Source organism: Hemiscyllium ocellatum, chromosome 3, assembly GCF_020745735.1.
Source record: "Hemiscyllium ocellatum isolate sHemOce1 chromosome 3, sHemOce1.pat.X.cur, whole genome shotgun sequence".
NCBI classification, from domain to species: domain Eukaryota; kingdom Metazoa; phylum Chordata; class Chondrichthyes; order Orectolobiformes; family Hemiscylliidae; genus Hemiscyllium; species Hemiscyllium ocellatum.
The window spans coordinates 105,657,850-105,679,311 of NC_083403.1; the positions used below are offsets into that span (position 1 = coordinate 105,657,850).

Below are 21,462 nucleotides of genomic sequence, written 5' to 3' on the forward strand. Positions count from 1 at the left end.
AGTCAGTTCTGTATCCAAATGGCTAGTACTCCCTGTATTCCGTGAGATCTAACCTCGCTAATCAGTCTCCCATGGGGAACCTTGTCGAACACCTTACTGAAGTCCACATAGCTCACATCTACCGCTCTGCCCTCATCAATCCTCTTTGTTACTTCTTCAAAAAACTCAATCAAGTTTGTGAGACATGATTTCCCACGCACAAAACCATGTTGACTATCTCTAATCAGTCCTTGCCTTTCCAAATACATGTACATCCTGTTCCTCAGGATTCCCTCCAACAACTTGCTCACCACCGAGGTCAGGCTCACTGGTCTATAGTTCCCTGGCTTGTCCTTACCACCCTTCTTAAACAGTGGCACCACGTTAGCCAACCTCCAGTCTTCCGGCACCTCACCTGTCACCATCGATAATACAAATATCTCAGCAAGAGGCCCAGCAATCACTTATCTATCTTCCCACAGAGTTCTAGGGTACACCTGATCAGGTCCTGGGGATTTATCCACCTTTACCCATTTCAAGACATCCAGCACTTCCTCCTCTGTAATCTGGACATTTTGCAAGATGTCACCATCTATTTCCCTACAGTCTGTATCTTCCATATCCTTTTCCACAGTAAATACTGATGCAAAATACTCATTTAGTATCTTCCCCATTTTCTGCGGCTCCACACAAAGGCCACCTTGCTGATCTTTGAGGGGTGCTATTCTCTCCCTAGTTACCCTTTTGTCCTTAATGTATTTTTAAACCTCTTTGGATTCTCCATAATTCTATTTGCCAAAGCTATCTCATGTCCCCTTTTTGCCCTCCTGATTTCCCCCTTAAGTATATTCCTACTTCCTTTAGACTCTTGTAGGGTTCACTCGAACTGTCCTGTCTATATCTGAAAATGCTTCCTTCTTTTTCTTAACCAAACCCTCAATTTCTTTGGTCATCCAGCATTCCCTATACCTACCAGCCTTTCCTTTCACCCTAACAGGAATTGATTCTTGTTATCTCATTTCTGAAGGCATCCCATTTTCCAGCATTTCCTTTACCTGCGAACATCTGCCCCCAATCAGCTTTCAAAGTTCTTGCCCAATACTGTCAAAATTGGCCTTTCTCCAATTTAGAACTTCAACTTATACATCTGGTCTATCCTTTTCCATCATTATTTTAAATCTAAAAGAATTATGGCCGCTGGCCCCAAAGTGCTCCCCCACTGACACCTCAGTCACCTGCCCTGCCTTATTTCCCAAGAGTAGGTCAAGTTTTGCACCTTCCTTAGTAGGTACATCCACATACTGAATCAGAAAATTGTCTTGTCCACAATTAACAAGTTCCTCTCCATCGAAACCCTTAATACTATGGCAGTCCCAGTCTACATTTGGAAAGTTAAAATCCCCTACCATAACCACCCTATTATTCTTACAGATAGCTGAAATTTCCCTCAAGTTTGTTTCTCAATTTCCTTCTGACTGTTAGGGGGTCTATAATACAATCCCAATAAGGTTATCATCCCTTTCTTATTTTCAGTTCCACCCAAATAACTTCCCTGGATGTACTTCCAGGAATATCCTCCCTCAGCACAGCTGTAATGCTATCCCTTATCAAAAATGCCACTCCCCTTCCTCTCTTGCCTCCCTTTCTATCCTTGCTGTAGCATTTGTATCCTGGAACATTAAGCTGCCAGTCCCGCCCATCCCTGAGCCATGTTTCTGTAATTGCTATGATATCCCAGTCCCATGTTCCTAACCATGCCCGGAGTTCGTCTGCCTTCCCTGTTAGGCCTCTTGCATTGAAATAAACGTGGTTTAATTTATTAGTCCTACCTCGTCCCTGCCTGCCCTGACTGTTTGACTTGCTTCTGTTCTCAACTGTACCTGTCTCAGATTGATCTCTTTCCTCATTATCTCCCTGGGTCCCTCCCGCCTCACCTAACTAGTTTAAATCCTCCTGAGCAGCTCTAGTAAATTTCCCTGCCAGTATATTAGTCCCCTTCCAATTTAGGTGCAATCCGTCCTTCTTGTACAGATTACTTCTACCCCAAAAGAAATTCCAATGATCCAAAAATGTGAATCCTTCTCCCATAAACTGGCTCCTCAGCCATGTACTCATCTGCTCTATCCTCCCATTCCTGCCCTCACTAGATCGTAGCACCTGGAGTAATCCAGATATTACTATTCTCGAGGACCTCCCTTTTAAATTTCTGCCTAACTCTCTGTAATCTCCCTTCAGAATCTCAACCTTTTATTGTAAAGTCCAAGAGCATGGGCCCCTTTATAAAGAAATTAGGCGAATGAAGAAGTGACATTACAAAATACTAGCAGGTAACATTCTGGAAAATCTAAATGGTTCTAAGTAGATCAGGGGCAAAGAATAACCAGGGAAAGAGAGTGAAGACATTCACTGTGCCACTTTGTTAGAGGCTGTAGTTAAGTATAGAAATGTTGCTAGTAGACTAACTTAGATTCCTCTCTATTCTTTAGATAGTGAATATTTATTTCATTTACTTAAGAGGGAAAACTAAGCACAATTGAATTTATTACAAATTGCAAACCTGAATACATTTGTCAATGGAAAAGCTAACTCATGCTTTCAAAAAGGAAAATGCTACGAATTAGTAATATTCCTCGCAAAAAAGGCATATTGCCTGAACACACTTAAGAATAGTTTAAAAGTTATTAGTAAATTCAGATTAGGTATACAGTATACCTGATAGGTTCACTTGTTGCTTTATCCTTTACAATTGATGAAAAAGAAGAATGAGATTTATCTTCAAACAAGAATGACAATGGTGGCTTCAGTGGTTCTGCAACAAACAAAACAAAAAGACTGTTGGCAATCCAAGCAAATTAAAGTGACAGAAAACATATGACTCATGACATCTTTTTACCTTCTGGTTTTTGTCGGTCTCTGAGCAAGTATTTGTTAGGTATGGTCAAATAACATCTCTGTAAACGTCGCCGCTCTCTGTTGGGACCTTCTGTAGGATCCAGTTGCCATGAAATTGGGTAAGAGACCGGATCATACCACACTGCCCTAGAAATTAAAACATTATATGTTCAAAGCCAGTTGCACATTGTTTTTCTTCATTTCACTCGTACTGACAGTAAGTTATGATCAGCAGAAGTCTGGTATTCAACATTAATCTTGCTTCTAATCTCCTTAATTTGTACTTTAGCATATGAGGATACTAATCAATCAGTAATATTTTACTTTGCTTTTGTGAGTGTTGCTCCTAGCTAAAATTACATCATATCGTGTAAAGCACGAGGACAGAGATAGAAGACAGATTTAAGAGAGCGTTTCGCATTCAGTTGCAGAATAGTCACTTATTCTTTGCTCTCAACTGTACCTATTGTTCACTGAACTATTCAACAGAGTACTTATTTTGTACACAAGGTGGCAATCTATTCCATAAGGATTAACGACTTGTTAACTTAACTTATATATTTGCTAAGAAAGAATTTACATAGTGGCCTGAAAACTCTGTACACTCCAATACACTCACAGCTGATCAAATACTTATGAAGTGTAATCACTGTTGTAATATAACGTAGGAAATACGGCAGCCAGTTTATAAGGTCTCATGTCCGGTAGTATGATAATAACCAAATAAGCTATTTTTGAGATATTGTTTGAAGGATAAGTATTGGTCAGGGCAATGTGAAAACTTCTCTGTTCTTCTCAAAATTGCGCTGGGGATCCTTTATGTCTATTTGATAAAGCAGATAGTGTGTGGGCGGCACGGTGGCACAGTGGTTAGCACTGCTGCCTCACTGCACCAGAGAACCGGGTTCAATTCCCGACTCAGGTGCACATTCTTCCCGTGTTTGCGTGGCTTTCCTCCGGGTGCTCCGGTTTCCTCCCACAGTCCAAAGATGTGCAGGTTAGGTGAATTGGCCAAGCTAAATTGCCCGTAGTGTTTATGCGAAGGGGTAAATGTAGGGGAATGGGTGGGTTGCGCTTCGGCGTGGACTTGTTGGGCCAAAGGGCCTGTTTCCACACTAAGTAATCTAATCTAAAGTAATCTAATCTCAGATTAACATCTCATTTGAAAGATGAAATCTCTGACAGTATAGTGTTCCCTCAACATTTCACGAAAGATCAACTAAATTTTTGGCTCACAATTCTAGAATGGAACTTGAGTCACTTTCTGATCTGGAGGTGAGAATTCTACCAGAGGAGCCACAGTAATCAGTGTATGTTTTCCATTTTTATCCCATATTCTGCATAAATAATATCCATTGATATTCACCCTACTCAATTAAAATATTTATAATAGGAATCTTCACTATTTTTCCTATTATAACAGTGATTTAACCATCATTGCCTTTATTCAGAGTTCATTATACTTCATTTCAAACCTTTTCTGCTATTGCTGTTTTTTTTCTAATTATTAATCAAGCGTACAGAGGTGCTGGAACTGCAGATTCACCAAAGGTTTATTGATCATTAACCCTGTATTCCTTGGATTTTGTTGTCAGCTTAAGCTCAGTAGTATCACTTCACTCTGAGTCAGAAGGCTGGGTTAAATTCCAATTCACAGTGCTGAGCACATGATGTAAGTTGACAGTCTAATACTGGTTTATGCCCAAAATGTCGATTCTCCTGCTCCTCAGATGCTGCCTGGTCTGCTGTGCTTTTCCAGCACCACACTTTTCAACTCAAACCTGGTACAGTACCAAAGGAACAGTGCAATGTCTAATATGTAATCTTTCAGATGAGACAGGAGTAGGCACTGTTAGAGGCATTCAATAGTCAAGGAACAGGGTAGTGGTTCTGCAATTAACAACTCAATTTTGGTATGAGACTCTCTCCCTGGTTCCAGGGCAAAGGATATCACTCAGAGGGTGCAGAATATTTTGAAGCTGGGGTGGTGGATGGAGAAGCAAAAGCAGTGGTTCAAGTGAGAACTAACAATACAAGAGTTTCAGCAGTTGAAAGAAAATTCAATATCAAGACCTCAAACCTACAGCCATACATTGATCGATTCAACATGTGTAAAATAAAATGTGTTCATGTGTGACAGAAGAGATGCATATGAGGGGTACTTTGGACTCCCTAGGCCATTGAAACAAGGTCTATGGGAGGAACCATCGTTATGAGATGGAAGGAATGGTTTCATACATGTTGAGAAACAATGTCCTCAGAGGAAGTTTAAACTAATTTGGCAGGGGAAAGCACAGCATGAAGCATTAGAGAGGAAAAGCAATATGCGTAAATGGCTAGGGTCAAAATACAATTAAAAGATTAAGACTCTCACAAGGAATAACGGTGAGACAGTCAGAGATGGGTATAGAATTGATTTGTATAGATGCATGGAACTTTAAGAATAAAACCGGTGAACTGCAGGGACAAGTCACCACATCAAAATGTGATACAGTAGCAATAACTTTAAAGAAAGTGAGGAGTGTGAACTAAATTTTCCTGGTATCAAGGTATATGGCAAAGATTAGTCAAGTGTAAAAATAAATATGGGGGTTGTAGTTTTAATCAAGGAGACTTATGAGAACTGAAAAGAGAAATGACTAGAGATCATAAACAGAATGTGCTTGGTAAGAATTAGTGAATAGACGAGCTCTAATGTCATTCTACGTGGACACTACAGATCATCAAATAGTCGGATGGAGGTAGAGAAACAAATTTGCTGGCAAAGGCAAAAGCTACAGTGTACTGATATTTGGGGGACTTAATTTTCCTAAAACAGGATGTTTCCAGTTCAACAAGGAACAAAGTTGTGCTGGATTTAGCTCTGGTGGACAGAAATATTACCAATGATAAAATCAGGATTAGAATAACTATAGAAAAGAACAAGCAGCAATACTTTGGCAAGCATTCCCATGAGAGGAAAAGGAACGGAAAGGAAAATCCAAAGCCACAGCATCCTGAATGACTAAAATGTAGAATTTAAACAAAACATAAATGAATGAGGCTATTATTAATTGGAATGCTGATAAAACAATAGAGAAAAAGCTGACTACTGAAAGCATATAAACAAAGAAAACAAAAGTGGCAAAAAGAAAGCAAGAGACAGGATTAGCTGCTACCACTACAGACAGCTCAAAAGTCTTTATTAGAAACATCTACTCAGCATAAAATGTATAGGTTGTTCTGCTATAACACACATTTCATCAGCACGAATTGGCTATAACAACAGACAGATTGTGGACATTGTTTGGATAACACAAATTTTTACTAAGCAGATATCATGATTTTCTACAGCGGTTCTCCACAATGCGATTTTCTACAGTGCGAGTTTGCAGAGGAGTGCAACTCTCATGCTATTGTTAAAACTCTCGCCCTATAATTAAAAAAGAAGTTTGGGTCAATTAAGCATCATTAACATCTTATCGTGGAGGCATATAACTTGCTTGAGGTGTTACATGAGCACTTTGCATCTTTCTTTACGAAATAGGATGGTACCATTGTCATATTAATAGGGGAGACAGAAGAGTTAGAACAAAAATAGAGTGTCAGAGTCATACAGCATGGAAACAAACCCTTCAGTCAAACTAGTCCGTTGCCAACCAAAATCCCAAACTAAACTAGTCCCAGTTACCTGCACTTAACCCATATCCCTCCAAATATTTCTTATTCATGTGCTTATCTAATTGTGTTTTAAATGCTGTAACTGTAGCTGCATCCACCACTTCCTCTGGAAGCTCACTCCACTCACAAACCACTCTTTAGAAAAAAGTGTCCCTCATGTCATTTTTAAATAGTCTTCATCACATCTTAAAAATATACCTCCTAGTCTTGAAATCATCCACTCTAGGGAAAGGACACAAGCCATTCAACTTATCTGTACTCCTCATGATTTTATAAATCTCTATAAAGTTATCCCTCAAGCTCCAATGAAAAACGTCACAGTCTATCCAGCCTCTCCTTACAACTTCAAACCTCAATTCTCAGCAATATCCTGATAAATCTCTTCTGAACCCTTTCCAACCTTAACAATATCCATCATGTAACAGGATGACCAGAACTGGACACAGTACTCCAGAAGATGCCTCACCAACATTCATTTAATTGTACAAGTCCTGCTCTTTTTGTTTTATCAAAATGCAATACCTTGCATTTATCCAGATTAAACTTCAGCAGGCACTCTTCAGCCCATTAACCCAACGGATCAAGATTTCTTAGTAATCTTAGATAACCTTCATCACTGTCCACTATACCACCATTTTGGTGTCATCCACAAACTTGCTAACCGTGCCTACTATATTCTCATCAACACCATTTATATTAATGATAAACGAAGGTGTACCCAATACCAAACCCTGTGGAATACAGCTGATTACAGATCTCCAACTCTGAAAAACAATCTTCATCATCACACTTTGTCTCTTGCCATAAAGCCAATATTGTATCCAATTGGGAAATTCACCCTGAACCCCTTGTAATCTAACTATACTAATCAGTCTATCATGCCAAAGACTTTACGAAAGTAAACAATGTTTATTGCTCTGCCCTTAATCTTCTTGGTTACTTCCTCAAAAAATTCAAATAAAGAAAAAGATTAAAGAACAGATACTAAAAGGTTAACATTTCTCAAAATAAACTGGATGGATTGAGAACAGAGGAAGTTGTGAAGTCTGTGGCTACAATCCTGAAATTTTTCTTAGACACACAAGTGGTATCAAAGGATTGTGGAATTGTAATTTGTTTTGTGGGATGTGAACATCACTGCCTCAGTCACTGCTCGGTTTAAAAATAAACAAACCCCTCTGAATGCCAAGGTCAAAATTTTAAAACAATTTAGATTTATTAATTGTATCCACTTGATATCTTCATAATAAAAGTTGAGGAAAATTTCTCAGAGCATTTCCACCCTCATCTATCCTGTTATATTAAGGATATTATTCTACTAGAAGACAGGAGGAGTGATACGCATCAACTACAAAATGTGCAGTAGTAACTTACCAATGCTCCTTCAGCAGCATTTTTCATGCTCACAACTTCTTCCACCTTGAAGGTCAAGGGCAAAAGATGTATGGGAACACTGCCTTTCCATCAAAGAGTGGTTACAGCATAGAGATAAACCATTGAACCCATAGTATCCACGCCAGTTATTTGGCAGAGCAATTCACCTAGTCCCACTCCACTATAAACAATACATATATTTTGCTTCAAACAGCTTCAACATCCAATTTTCTTTTGAAGGCCTCAATTTAATTTGTCTCGAACAGATATTCAGGCAAACCATTACAGATACTAGCCACGTGCTGCTTAAAGGCTTCCTTCAGGTCATCATTGCTTTTTTTTTGTCTATAATCTGGTTCTTGACCCTTCTGCCGGTGGGATCAGTTTCTTTATTTGCTCTGTAAGAATTTACCACAGGATTAAAAAAAAACTCAATAAGTTGAAAAAGTGATGAAAGGCCTCAGGTGTTTCCATTGTGCTAAAGTGGGACACGTAAAGTCACAGTGCTGGTTGTTAAGGAAAGGTGCTGCGGGAAAAGATGTGGTAAAAGAAGCTGAGCCAGTTGCATTAGCAAAGTTAGTAAAGGAGACACAAAGAGGAGCAGAGGCGCTACAGGAGTGCAGGGGCTGGGTATGGAGTTAGTACCTGATCTCTACAAAGAATTTGCCTCTATGGATAAAGTTTACTCAGAAAGAACAGGGGGAGAAGGACAAGAAGTTACAATTTTAAGAGATACAGGATCTAACCAGTCGCTGATAGTAAGGGATGAGTGAATATGCACTCGTTCTGATCTGTTACTGGAGTTAAAACAGAAATATTCTGGTATTTCCCCAGAATGTGTAGTAACCAGATCCCACTATCATAAGTCATAGCATGAAGCAACAAGTAAAGAGAAAGATGAAGGAGTCGAGCTTCAGTTAGCGGATACCCTATGTAATGGTGCAGGAAAAACCTGAACAGGCAGAGAGTCAGACAGAAATGTTTATTACTGAAAAACAAAGAGACTTGCAACAGCAAGTCAAGACAAGAAAAGATGTATATGTGGATATGTACTCTGAAAAGGAGGCAGAGAATATTCTGAAAGATAGAATCCTACGGCAGAAATGGAGACCACGGCAGGTTACTGCAGAGGAGAAGTGGGCTGAAATGCACCAGGTTGTGTTGCCAGTAGCATACAGACAGGTGGTGTTATGGGTAGCACATGAACTACCTGTAGGAGGTCACCTAGGGTTATGAAAGACTCAGGCTAATGTAAAAACATTTTTATTGGCCTGGAATGCATAGGGATGTGGTTAACTTTTGCCATACATGCCAAATGGTAGGTAAGCCACAGGCAATAATAAAACCAGCACCTTCGTTGCCAATTCCCGCATTTGAAGAACCTTTCATGCGGGTTATATTTGATTGCGTGAGTCCTCTCCCGAGAACTAAAAGTGGGAACAAGTACTTGTTAACTATAATGGATGTGTCCACCAGATTTCCGGAGGCAATTCCATTACAGAGTATCAAGGGAAAAAAGATAGTAGAGAAGTTAGTAGCTTTATTCACATGGTATGGGCTACCCAGAGAGATTAGGTTGGGCCAAGGATTAAATTTTACTGTTGAGCTGTTTGAGGTGGTTATGGATAGCTTAGATATACAACACTTTAAATCCAGTGTGTATTATCCTGAATTCCAGGAAGCTTTAGAAAGGTGGCATCAAATCTTGAAGACCATGTTGAGAGCATACTGTCAGAATTGCCCGAATGATTGGAATAAAGGTATCTCATTGGTATTGCTTGCCATTAAGATGCCTCAAATGAATCTACTCAGTTCACTCCTTTCAAATTAACATTCAGTCATAAAGTTAGAGGACCTTTGAAATTAATTAAAGGGAAACTGACAGGATCAAAGTCGGAGATCTCACACTTAGATTATGTATCGGAGGTGAGGGAGAGACTAAATCGAATAGGTGAGTTAGCTAAATAGCACCAAAGAGGGCACAATATGGAATGAAACAGGTGACAGATAAAAGCTCTGAGACTCTGATGTTTTCCCAAGGGGAAAACGTGTTAGTAATGTTACCAGTGATAGGAAATCCCTACAAAGCCAGGTTTAGTGGTCCCTATCAAATTGACAAAAAGGTTCAGTCAGGTGAATTATCTAGTATAAGATTCCAGATAGAAAAAAAAGGTAGCGCGTAAGAACTGGAGAAACAGGTGTTAGTTACTGCCCTGCAAAGTGGGCAATCAAATCCAAATAATATGAGTTTTGATGTGCCTCAAGATAGATTAAACAAATGAAGAAGTCCTTGAGGAGTGGGATAGGTTAGTAAGCTATCTGTCTCGGGAGCAGGGAACGCAGTTGAAAGATTTGTTACTGCAGTAGCAGGACATATCTAAGAATCAGATGGGGAGGACTAATGCTATTGTACATGAAGTAGAGGTGGGGAATACAGCTCCGATAAAACAATACCCCTATTGGCTTAATCCTTTCAAAGCCAGACAGGTCCAGATGGAGGTGGAGGCCATGCTCGATGAGAACATCATCGAACCAAGCCAGAGCAAGTAGAGTTCGCCAATTGTCTTAGTTCCCAAACTGGACAGGACTCAACGATTCTGCGTGGATTATCAAGTCAATGCTGTTACAAAATTGAATTCATACCCAATTCCTGGACTGGAGGATTGTATTGAGAATGTCGGACAAGTCAATTATGTCATCAAGTTGGATTTCATGCGTGGTTACTGGCAGGTACCTTTATTCGAGCTGGTGAAAGAAATTTCTGCGTTTGTAACCCCAAATGGAGTTAAAGTGATGCCCTTTGGAAAGAAGAACGCTCCCAACACATTCCAAAGACTCATGAACAGAGTTGTGGCTGGGTTAACGAACTGTGCTGTCTATTTGGCTGATGTAGTGATCTTTAGTATGTCCTGGAAAGATCTCACAGTACAGTTGGCAGACTATGAGGAGCAAAACTGGTGTTAAACTTAAATAAAACTGAATTTACGAAAGCAGAGGTGACATTCTTGGGACATAACATCATCCATGGAAGGTTGACCCCATAGAACGCAAAGACGAAGGCAATCGAGGAGTTTCCATGACCAACCTCGAAGAAAGAGGTGTTTTGATTCTTAAGACTTGGCGGATTCTATCAAAAGTTTGTTCCAAACTTCAGCAGTGTAGTGGCATTGTTAACTGATGTGCTGAAGAACACCACAAATTTGTGGTGGACAGATCAATGCCAGGTGGCATTTGACCATTTGAAATCAATATTAACCACCAAACCAGTTTTAGCTACACCAAACGTTTAAAAACCTTTTGAAGTCACCAGCCATCGATGCTAGTGACATTGGAGTTGGAGCTGTACTCCTACAGGAAGACGAGGATGGGACTGAACTGCCAGTTGGTTATTTTTCGAAGACAATCAACATCCATCAGAGGAAATACTCTATGATCGAAAGGGAACTATTGGGTTTGGTAGTGGCCTTACAACATTTTAATAAGTATGTCACAAAATGTGTTGGAGACAGTTGTGTACACGGATCACAATCTGTTACATTCTTAGAACGCTTTAAAGACAAGAATATGAGACTATTTCATTGGAATCTTATGTTATAGACTTTTAATTTGAAAATCATACATGTTGTGGGTCATAAGAATGTAATCACAGTAGCATTATCGGGTATTTAACAGAGTTGAGTTGAGATTTGCCTTTTTTTAAGGTTTTATATATAATTATGTAGGAAGAACTGAAGGTGAATTTAGATTAAACTTATCGGTATGCTCGGGTAATGTGTTTAGAGGAAAAAAATGAAGATATCTTTTCATTATGATGATTTTTTTTCTAAAGGGGAAGGCGTTATGAAGATATGAATGTACTGTATCTTTAAGAAAGTTATTAGCTAGTAGAACTACCAGACCACACAACGTGTCCTGTAAAAAAGAAAAAATGTACCATTTAGTCGAACAACTCGATTAGCTGGTTGCTTGGAGACAAATACAAATTTGAATTCAACCAATCAGTTTAAATTATACCCCAAAACATCTATTTCCAATCAAGTTTGAACTTAATATATTGACAATCTTAAAAGCCAATGACACAATCCAGGGAAAATTGGACAGTTGGGAGGAGAACTGCCAAGCTACCAGCAAGTGAAAAGACTGCCTGAAAAATAGCTCTCAAGGTACCGTTATTGATCAGTATCCTGTGAAGCAGAATCCCCAAGTAGAATACAGGAATACAGAGAAGAACCAAAAGCGGTCTGGTTTTGAGATAAGTAGTTTTGTTTGGTAAATCTTAATTAGGATTTTTATTGGACCAGTATATAGAGGGGAAAGTAAAAGATGGGTTAGAGAAAGGACTTGTAAATAGTTGCTAGTTAATTATTCTCTGTTAGACTTTTAAGTAATAAAGTTGTTGATTTTTACTTCAAGTAGTTCTTGGACTCTTAAATTTTCACAGATTACTGCACGGGATAAATCTTTTCTGTGTTGCTGGGTTTAAATTAGCAGAGGGGTTTACCTAGTGTTGTAACAATACAAAACTTTGAAGGTAGACAGGCTCAAGTTGAAAACACATTAAAAATGCACACAGGATCCTTAACTTTATAAATAAAGACAGAATGTGAAACAAAGGAAGTTACGCCAAATTTTTATGGCATCGGTTCAGCCCCAGTTTTTGTATCATGTTCAGTTCACTTCATGAGGGAACCAGAGGTGTTATGAGGAAAAACAAATTACATACTAAGTTGCTACAACCTAGAATGCTGGACTTGAAAGGATGGTGGAACTAGATTCAGTAGGTACTTTTGAAAGAGAATGGAATAAAACCTGAAGGGAAAAAAAAATGCAGGACTAAGGACAAAGAACTGGTGAGCAACTTAGACAGATCCTCACAGAACTTAGATATGATGTGCCAAAAACTTCTTTCTGTGATTACTCTGGCAAAGAGCAGGAAATTCTCCAATATCCTGGTCACTTTTTATCTCTGAATCAACACACTAAAAAGATTGTATGGTCTTTCTTTCATAACTATATGTGACAGCTGTGCACCAAGTGGTTGCTGTGCTTCCTTAGTACATTGTATTCCAAAGTAAAACTTTGAATAGACTTGAATTGATTGCAAAATGTTTTAGGATGTTCCAAGGTCATAAAGGCACTATATAAATACAAATTGCAGTATTTTTTCTTACTGGGTTATTATAATCTATGCTATTTGGTACAAACCTTCTCCACCTTCTAGTTTTGTGTCTCATGCTCAGATACAATTCCATGGCGATTAGAGAGGAAGATGCTGATTGGCTGTGCTCATATAGTTGATATTAAGTGTTGGGAGGAAATCTCGAGGCTTTCCAGCAGGTAGTGATGGATCGTAATCAAATTCAGGTGTACCAATTACTTTCTACCCATCCTAATCCAGAGAATTGGGTTTATAGCAACTGGTTGAAATCAACACAGACTGGAATTTCAAACCACTAATCACAAATTTTGAGTAGCTAGGAGAGAAACTGGCTGCTTTTATCATAACCTGAGACATTGGAACAAACTCAAAGTGGACCACTTACTATCATTAGTCAACATAATCACTCAGGTCTTTCACATGGTGTAGTTTACTTAATAGATCTATCACTGGGACTATGGATCACATCCACTGATAGTTGAAGATTTTCATACTGACTGCCAGATAGAAATAGTGCTCTCAAGATTTACCATATTAATGCCATACCACTAGTTTATTAAGAGCACTGATTATGCCTAATTATGTATAATTAAGAGATCTAATGCAGTTTAGTACAACACTTTAAATTTAGAAAGGCCTGTGCTACCTGTATTTTAAGCCTCAAAAGAAAATCATACCGTCCAAGTTAATCCTTAATACTCTGGAAGTTACAAATGAATGTATCAGTTTCTCATTGTCACTTTGATTTGATTTGTTTTAGATGAGGATCAAAGAAGACTTCCTTCATAACATGAAACCAAGTAAAGCTTTTATCGCAAGAATTTCTCATGGCATTGAGGACATTTTCCCCCAGCTCCTATGTTGTGCTTAGTTAACTGCAGTTTTCTAAAGTGGATTTTTAGGTCCTGTAATCTTAAACATACAATCTTTAATATGTTGAAAATGGAAGGAAATTTTCTCTTAAGTAACCAGCTAGAAAATTAAAAAGGTTTCCCACATATATATTCTGTTGAATGTTTTCCCCCACAAGATATTCTTTTATTTGTATTTCTGAGGCTTACCTATCATGTGTTAGTTGCTGAACAAGTTCTTGCCAGTGCCTGCTAGCACTTAAATCCACCTTGTACATTCTCCTGATATGCTGAATTACTTTCTTCCTTTCCATACCCTGATGCAGGGATATATTCTGAGTGACTTCAGCTGCTATTTTTGAAATATCTTTTGATTTCAAATCAAGTCGTTGGAGAAGGCTAAAAAGAAAGCACAGACAAAGCAGCTTCCAAAACCATATTCAAATGATTAAACATAGCAATAATGGCAATTGCTGAACCTAATCCGTCCTTCATTTATCATTCCTTATTTATCATTTCTTGCACGAGTATCAGTCAATAATGTAACCCGTTCAATCTAGTTCTGTTGATTTGCTTCTCCCTTCACCTCAAGTTTTCCTCAGATTTAATTCCCATTTAAACAGCTACTTGTGACATGTCTGTATTCAACAAAGCTCCCTCTTTTTGCTTTCACTACTAATCCTAATTATGATGCTTTCTTGTTAATTTACCACTTACCATTGTTCAGTCTACAAAACATGAAATTTCCCTTAATTCTCAGCTCCACTGAATATAACCATAGTTTCTAGTATCTCATCAGAACTATGTTGGGAAACAAACTCAATTTTGCATCTTGTGTTCTTCCCAATATCCCTTCTATAACGGAAAGCCTCAAACTACATTACAGAACTCCAGCTGTGGCCTCATTCAGAGTCATCATCAGAATCTTTATCATCCTGTTTTTCCACTCAGCACCTCCAGAAGTAAAAGCTAAAATCTATCAGCCATATTATGTATTTTTCTACATGAAATTCTAATGATAAAAATCTGTACGTCTACTTGCCTACTCAACAACTTGACTGTTCAGGATAGATTTCTATTCTATGTATTTAACTACATCTCCCACAAACCTACTCCATTCTCCAATCTTCTCCCATGGTGATTAAACAGTATCATAACCTCCTGCCACATAGAACCATGAGTTGTTGTTTCAATATGCACCTCAGTTATTGTCACTTTACCTCTGTTGAGAAGTTGTCATTTTCTTATCCCAAGCAGCTCTATTTGCACTTTCTTCATTTGCATATTTGGCTTGCTCCTAAAGGACACAATAGATATTATTCATTCAAATTTGCTTTACATTTTTCAAATTTATTTAATTAAAACTAAATGGCAACATTGAAATTATATTTCTAGCCTACATGTGCAAATTCAGGGCTTTCTATCTGTGTCAGATACCACATCTGGAGATATGAAGCAGTCTTTGAAATTAAACCAAATGAAAAGTCACATAGAACAACACTTATCTTTAGTTAAAGTACATTTAATTTTAGAATGAAATGCCTGACTTTGTATTGTAGACTTGTGCTCCAGAACCTGCCACTCCCCAAGCCAGCTGTTCCAGTACAGTTACAACACTGGCACCTTCCCGACAATATGGAAAATTGCATAGCTATATCCTGTACATGAAAATCAGGACAAATCTAAACCTGCCAATTACTGCCCCATCAGTCTACTCGTGGTCATCAATAAAATGACGTCATCAACAGTATTATCAAGCAGTGCCTACTCAGCAATAATCTGCTCAGTGTTTAAATCAGAGTGGTGCTGGAAAAGCACAACAGGTCAGGTAGCATCCGAGGAGCAGGAAAATCGACGTTTTGGGCAAAAGTCCTTCATCAGGAATAGAATGCTCAGTATTGCCAAGTTTGGATTCCACCCCTAAGGCTACTTAGTTCCTGATCTCATTACAGCCTTGGTTCAAACATGGACAAATTGAATTCCAGAGCTGAGGTGATGGTGATAGCCCTTGACATCAAGGCTACATTTGACCAAGTACGGCATCAAGGAACCCTTGCCATATTGGAATAGAGTATTGGAGGCAAGCTCTCTCATACTTGGTACACAGGAAGATGGTTGTTGCTGGTCAGTCCTCTCAATTCCAGGACATTTCTGCAGGAGCTCCTCAGAGTTGGGTTCTACAGCCTAACATCTTCAGCCGCTTTAATAACCTTCCCACCATAAGGTGAGAAGTAGGGATTTTTGCTGATTATTGTGCAATGTCGAGCACTATTTGGGACTTCTCAGATACTGAAGCAGTCGATGTTCAGATAAAAGACGACTTGACAAGTGGCAAGAATCATTCATACCATACAAATGCCAGGCAATATTCATCTCCAATAAGAGGCAATCTAATCACTACTCCTTGACATTCAATGGTCTTAACATCATAGAATCCCCCACTATCAACATCCTGGGGTTATCACTGACCAGAAACTCAAATGACTTGCCATATCAACACACTGACCACAAGAGCAGTGTAACACACCACCTGACTTCCCAAAGCCTGTCCATCATCTAACAAGCACAAGTCAGGAGTGTAATGGAATACTACCCAGTTGCCTGCATGGGTGCAGCTGAAGAAGCTTCACACCATCCAGGATAAATCAGCCTGTTTTGTTGGCATCCTCCACCACCAATGTTCAGTAGCAACAGTGTGTGTGTGTGTATACACCATCTTCAAAATGCTTTGCAGAAATTCACCAAAGATCTCTAAACAGCATCTCCTAAACAACGTCACTGCAATCTAGAACAGCACAAGCAGCAGATACATGCGAATACCATCATCTACAAATGCTCTTCCAAGCCATTCACCACCACGACTTAGAAATAAATCACTGTTCCTTTACTGCCATTGTGTAAAAATCCTGCAATTCCCTCACTAAAGCCAACCTACAACATGTGGACCGCAGCAGATCAAGAGGCAGCTCACCACCATCATCTCAAGGTCACCTAGAGACAGACAATAAATGCTGGCCAGTCAGCAATACTCAAAAGTGAACTTTCCCTCCCCATCTTAGGGTACTAATTATTTCTTGGAGTAAGGTTAGTCTCTAGTATGTCATCCAGGTTTACCCATTATTCCCATTAAAGATTAGCATTAGACAATCACCTGACAATAAGATTAATCTCAACTAAGACTGATCCACTGTTTTCGTAAAACAAAGAACTGTGAATGCTGGAGATCAGAATGGAACAATAAACATAAATTGCTGCAGACACTCACTAGACCTTCAAAGTTTGTGAGAAGATTTGTAGCTCAGGTGCTCGTTGTTGTGGTTTTGTTCGCCGAGCTGGGAGTTTTTCTTGCAAACATTCCGTCCCCTTTCTAGGTGACATCTTCAGTGCTTGGGAGCCTCCTGTGAAGCGCTTCTGTGCTGATTTCCTCCGGCATTTATACTGGTTTGAATCTGCTGCTTCCGGTTGTCAGTAGCTGTCCGCTGCAGTGGCCGGTATATAGGGTCTAGGTCGATGTGTCTGTTGATCGAATTCTTGGATGAGTGCCATGCTTCTAGGAATTCCCTGGCTGTTCTCTGTTTGGCCTATCCTATAATAGTGGTGTTGTCCCAATCGAATTCGTGTTGTTTGTCATCTGAGTGTATGGCTACTAGGGATAGCTGATCGTGTCGTTTCGTGGCTAGTTGGTGTTCATGGATGCGGGTTGTTAACTGTCTTCCTGTTTGTCCTATGTAGTGTTTTGTGCAGTCCTTGCATGGGATTTTGTAAACTACGTTGGTTTTGCTGCTGCTGGGTATCGGGTCCTTTGTCCTGGTGAGTTGTTGTCTGAGAGTGGCTGTTGGATTGTGTGCTATTGAGTCCTAGTGGTTGCAGCAGTCTGGCTGTCAGTTCAGAAATGCTCCTGACGTATGGGAGTGTGGCCAGTCCTTTGGGTTGTGGCGTGTCCTCATTTCGTTGTCTTTCCCTGAGGCATCTGTTGATGAAATTGCGCGGGTATCCGTTTTTGTTGAATACCTTGTATAGGTGTTCTTCTTCCTCTTTTTGTAGTTCAGTGTGCTGCAGTGTGTTGTGGCCCTTTTGAATAATGTCCTGATGCAACTTCGTTTGTGTGTGTTGGGGTGGTGGCTTTCATAGTTCAGGACTTGGTCTGTGTGTGTGGCTTTTCTGTATACCTTCATGGTGAATTTTCCGTTCGGTGTTCTTTGTACCATCACGTCCAGGAATGGGAGCTGGTTGTCCTTTTCTTCCTCTCTCGTGAATCGGATTCCAGTGATTGTGGTGGTGATGATCCGGTGTGTGTTCTCTATTTCTGTGTTTTTAATGATTACAAAGGTGTCGTCCACGTATCTGACCCATTGTTTGGGTTGTAGTTGCGTTAAAACTGTTTTTTCTAACCTTTGCTATCAGTCCGGAGATAGGTGAGCCCATGGGTGTTCCGTTAATTTGTTCATGTATCTGGTTGTTGAATGTGAAGTGTGCTGTGAGGCACAGGTCTAGTAGTTTAAGTATGCCGTCTTTTTAATAGGTTCAGCGTCCTGTTGTCTGTTATGTATGTCCAGCAGGTTGGATATTGTTTCTCTGGCTAGGGTTTCGTGTTGAATTTTAAGCCACTTTTTACATATGGCAGTTGCAAATCCAGAGAATTGGTGTAAACAGGAAACAGGTGATGGTCTCTTCGAGTGGACTGGTTTTATGTTCGAAATCACACAGCACTAGGTTATAGTCTAACAGGTTTATTTGGAAGCGCTAGCTTTCAAAGCGCTGCTTCTTGTGGACTCAATGAAGCAGCAGCGCTCTGAAAGCTAATGCTTCCAAATAAACCTGTTGTACTACAACCTGGCGTTGTGCGATTTTTAACTTTGTACACCCCAGTCCAACACAGCATCTCCAAATCAAGTGAGAAAGGACTTGGAGGTTAGTGCTCTGGCAGTGGTAACTTTGTGCCTCTGAATGGAATACAGATGCTGATAAATGAAATTCAAAGCCAAAAATTTAAAATAAGAAGGGAAGAGATTCAACAAAATGAAAGTTGCAGTGGAAAGACTATGAAAAGGAGTTTGTTGACTTGCTCGCTGAACTGTTAAATTTGTTCACAAACGTTTCACCACCATGCTAGGTAACATCATCACTACGCCTCCAGTGAAGTATTGGTGTTCCATCTGGCTTGCTATTTCTGTCCAGTTCTGCTGCTTGCTATTTGTTTCCAGTTCTGCTGGGGTTGGTGGTGTCATTTCCAGTTTTGATGTTGGTCCTGTTGGCTGTGGGTATAGTGTCCTTTATACTTGTTAATAGTTGTACTGTGGCAGTAGGTTTGTGAGTACCATGATGCCTAGGGATCAGGGTAGTCTGGTGGTCATTTTTGACATGTCCTTAATGTATGCCAATGTGACCTGCGAACAAACTTACAGTTCAGTGAATAAGTCAATAACCTCAACCACAACCTGAGCTACAAACCTTCTCGAATACTCTGAAGACTGAAAATCCCAGTTCCACAATTACGTGGAAAATAATGACTAATTTTGTAACGACATAAGCTTTATTGTGTCAAGTATACTTTTTTCCCTCCGGGTGCTCCAGTTTCCTCCCACAATCCAAAGATGTGTAGGTTAGGTGAACTGGCCGTGCTAAATTGCCCATATAGTGTTCAGTGATGTATAGGCTAGGTGTATTAGTCAAGGGGAAACAGAGTAGTACAGGAATAGTCTGGGTGAAGTAGTCTTCAGAGGGTTGGTGTGCACTTGTTGGGCTAAATGGCCTGTTTTTACACTGTAGGGATTCTATGATTTCTTGAAAGTCTTTAAAAAGTGTTCAATTTCATTTGAAATATTTGTGCTTGTTAACATTTTACGAATTTTGATTGATTTGCTATAAGAAAAGTTTTAAAAACTAAAACACTGCCCAGCATTTTTTTTCTCCCATTGGCTTTGAGATTATTTCCTTGTTAAAACGCTTATTGGTGTCCACAGGAGTTATAATACATAGTATAACTTAAAGAGAACATTTCTTCAGTTCTGTTTAAGTATTGTCACCATACCTCTTCAATGGCTTTAATGAGATCTGGTTTGGGTGGAGCATTAAGTGGAATACACTTATATCCACAAATCTTTAAAGAGGTGAAGAAGTTCCCTGCTGCAGTTTGCTGTTCCTTGGTCAAGTCTTCCATGTGGTCATGCATCAATTCATACAGATACAGTGCTAGCTTGGGTCCATGCTGTGGGTAAACATAATCAAGAGAGGCTCACCATTTAAAGCTACTTCAAAATAAGCTGCTTCATCTGATCACAAAAGATGCTTGAAAGTTTTCTGTTAATGTGCAATTAAACAATGTTCAAATATTAATGTTGAGAAGCTGCATTAAAGAATATAAGCATTTATCTTCCATAAACCTTCTGAAAACAGCCAGAAAATAGAATCACTGCTACAAATCATACAAAATGATCAGCGCATTGGAATATAGTACAAGTACACAGTTTTCTTACATGGTCGAGTACAGTTTTCTGTACATTACTAAGATTTTCGTGGTAGTGGTCTTACCTCCAGAGGTTGACCAAGACATTCACGCAGAATTTCCTGATGGCTTGGTTCATAAACTATCTCTAAAGCCATTTTTCTTTCTTCTAGTGAGCGGGCAGGGCACAAAACATGAACAAGCAATCGACCCAACTGGGACCGGAATGTCTCTCTGCAAGACCAAAGCATGCGTTTCCACTGCTGCCGTGGGGGGCTATTTCTACCTGATCCCTAAACCAAGAGACATACAACAGTTAATGCTCTAAACAAGCTCAAGCTTCAAAGAGCCTAAATCAGACTGAACAAGAAAACAAGTATTAAAATATTCTGGGAGGTGGGGGGGGGGGAAAGAGGGTGGGGGAGGAAGGGGAGGGAAGTGGTGAGGGGAGGGAAGAGGTGAGGGGAGGGAAGAGGTGAGGGGGGGAAAAAAGAGGTGAGGGGGGGGTAGAGAGGCCGGCTGGCGGCCTGGAGTGGAGCAGAATGGGACGGCCACACAAAAAGTGAATACAGAGGAACCTCAATTATCCAAATTTTGGATTATCCAGCAAAATTGGAAGGTCCCAATGCTTGGCTAAACTCTGTTATCCGCACTTGATTAAACGAATGAAGTACTCCCCACCATGTCCTTTGGATAATCAAGGTTCCTCTATACTAATTATAGTGCTTGTTTGATAATGAACTTATTTCAATCTCTCTCTTTGACCAAAATTACATCAGTTCTAAACTGCCTTGGCATCTTTTTCCCCTCGAGCTTTTACAATTTCATTTTACAAGTTTGATAGTATTACTAGACAGTAATTAAGACACATTCCTTCTACCAACAATATTAGCCAATGTTAAAAAGAACCCTTCAGAAATAATTAAATACCTGACAAAAAATTAAGGATTGCTCCATTAATTTAGAATGTGAACCAACCATGTCTTAATTCTTTAACAAAAGCAGAAATTGCTGGAGAAACTCAACTAGCAGCATCTGTGAAGAGTCCAGTAACCTTTCTTCAGAACTGATTGTAGCTAGTTAAAGATTGGTATATATGCCAA

General features: G+C 39.5%; 1 protein-coding gene across 3 annotated transcripts in view; it reads right to left on the reverse strand.

Moving 5' to 3' along the window:
* The window catches only part of lyst (lysosomal trafficking regulator), a 338,776-nt gene that overhangs the window by 43,766 nt on the left and 273,548 nt on the right, over window positions 1–21,462 (reverse strand). For all 3 annotated transcript variants that reach the window (XM_060852679.1, XM_060852671.1, XM_060852686.1), the window contains 6 exons: window positions 20,446–20,652; window positions 19,946–20,122; window positions 15,135–15,211; window positions 14,125–14,313; window positions 2,873–3,018; window positions 2,692–2,788 (listed from right to left, as the gene is read on the reverse strand). In XM_060852679.1, coding sequence (XP_060708662.1) covers window positions 2,692–2,788; window positions 2,873–3,018; window positions 14,125–14,313; window positions 15,135–15,211; window positions 19,946–20,122; window positions 20,446–20,652 — 893 coding nt within the window. The remainder of the gene's footprint in view (window positions 1–2,691; window positions 2,789–2,872; window positions 3,019–14,124; window positions 14,314–15,134; window positions 15,212–19,945; window positions 20,123–20,445; window positions 20,653–21,462) is intronic.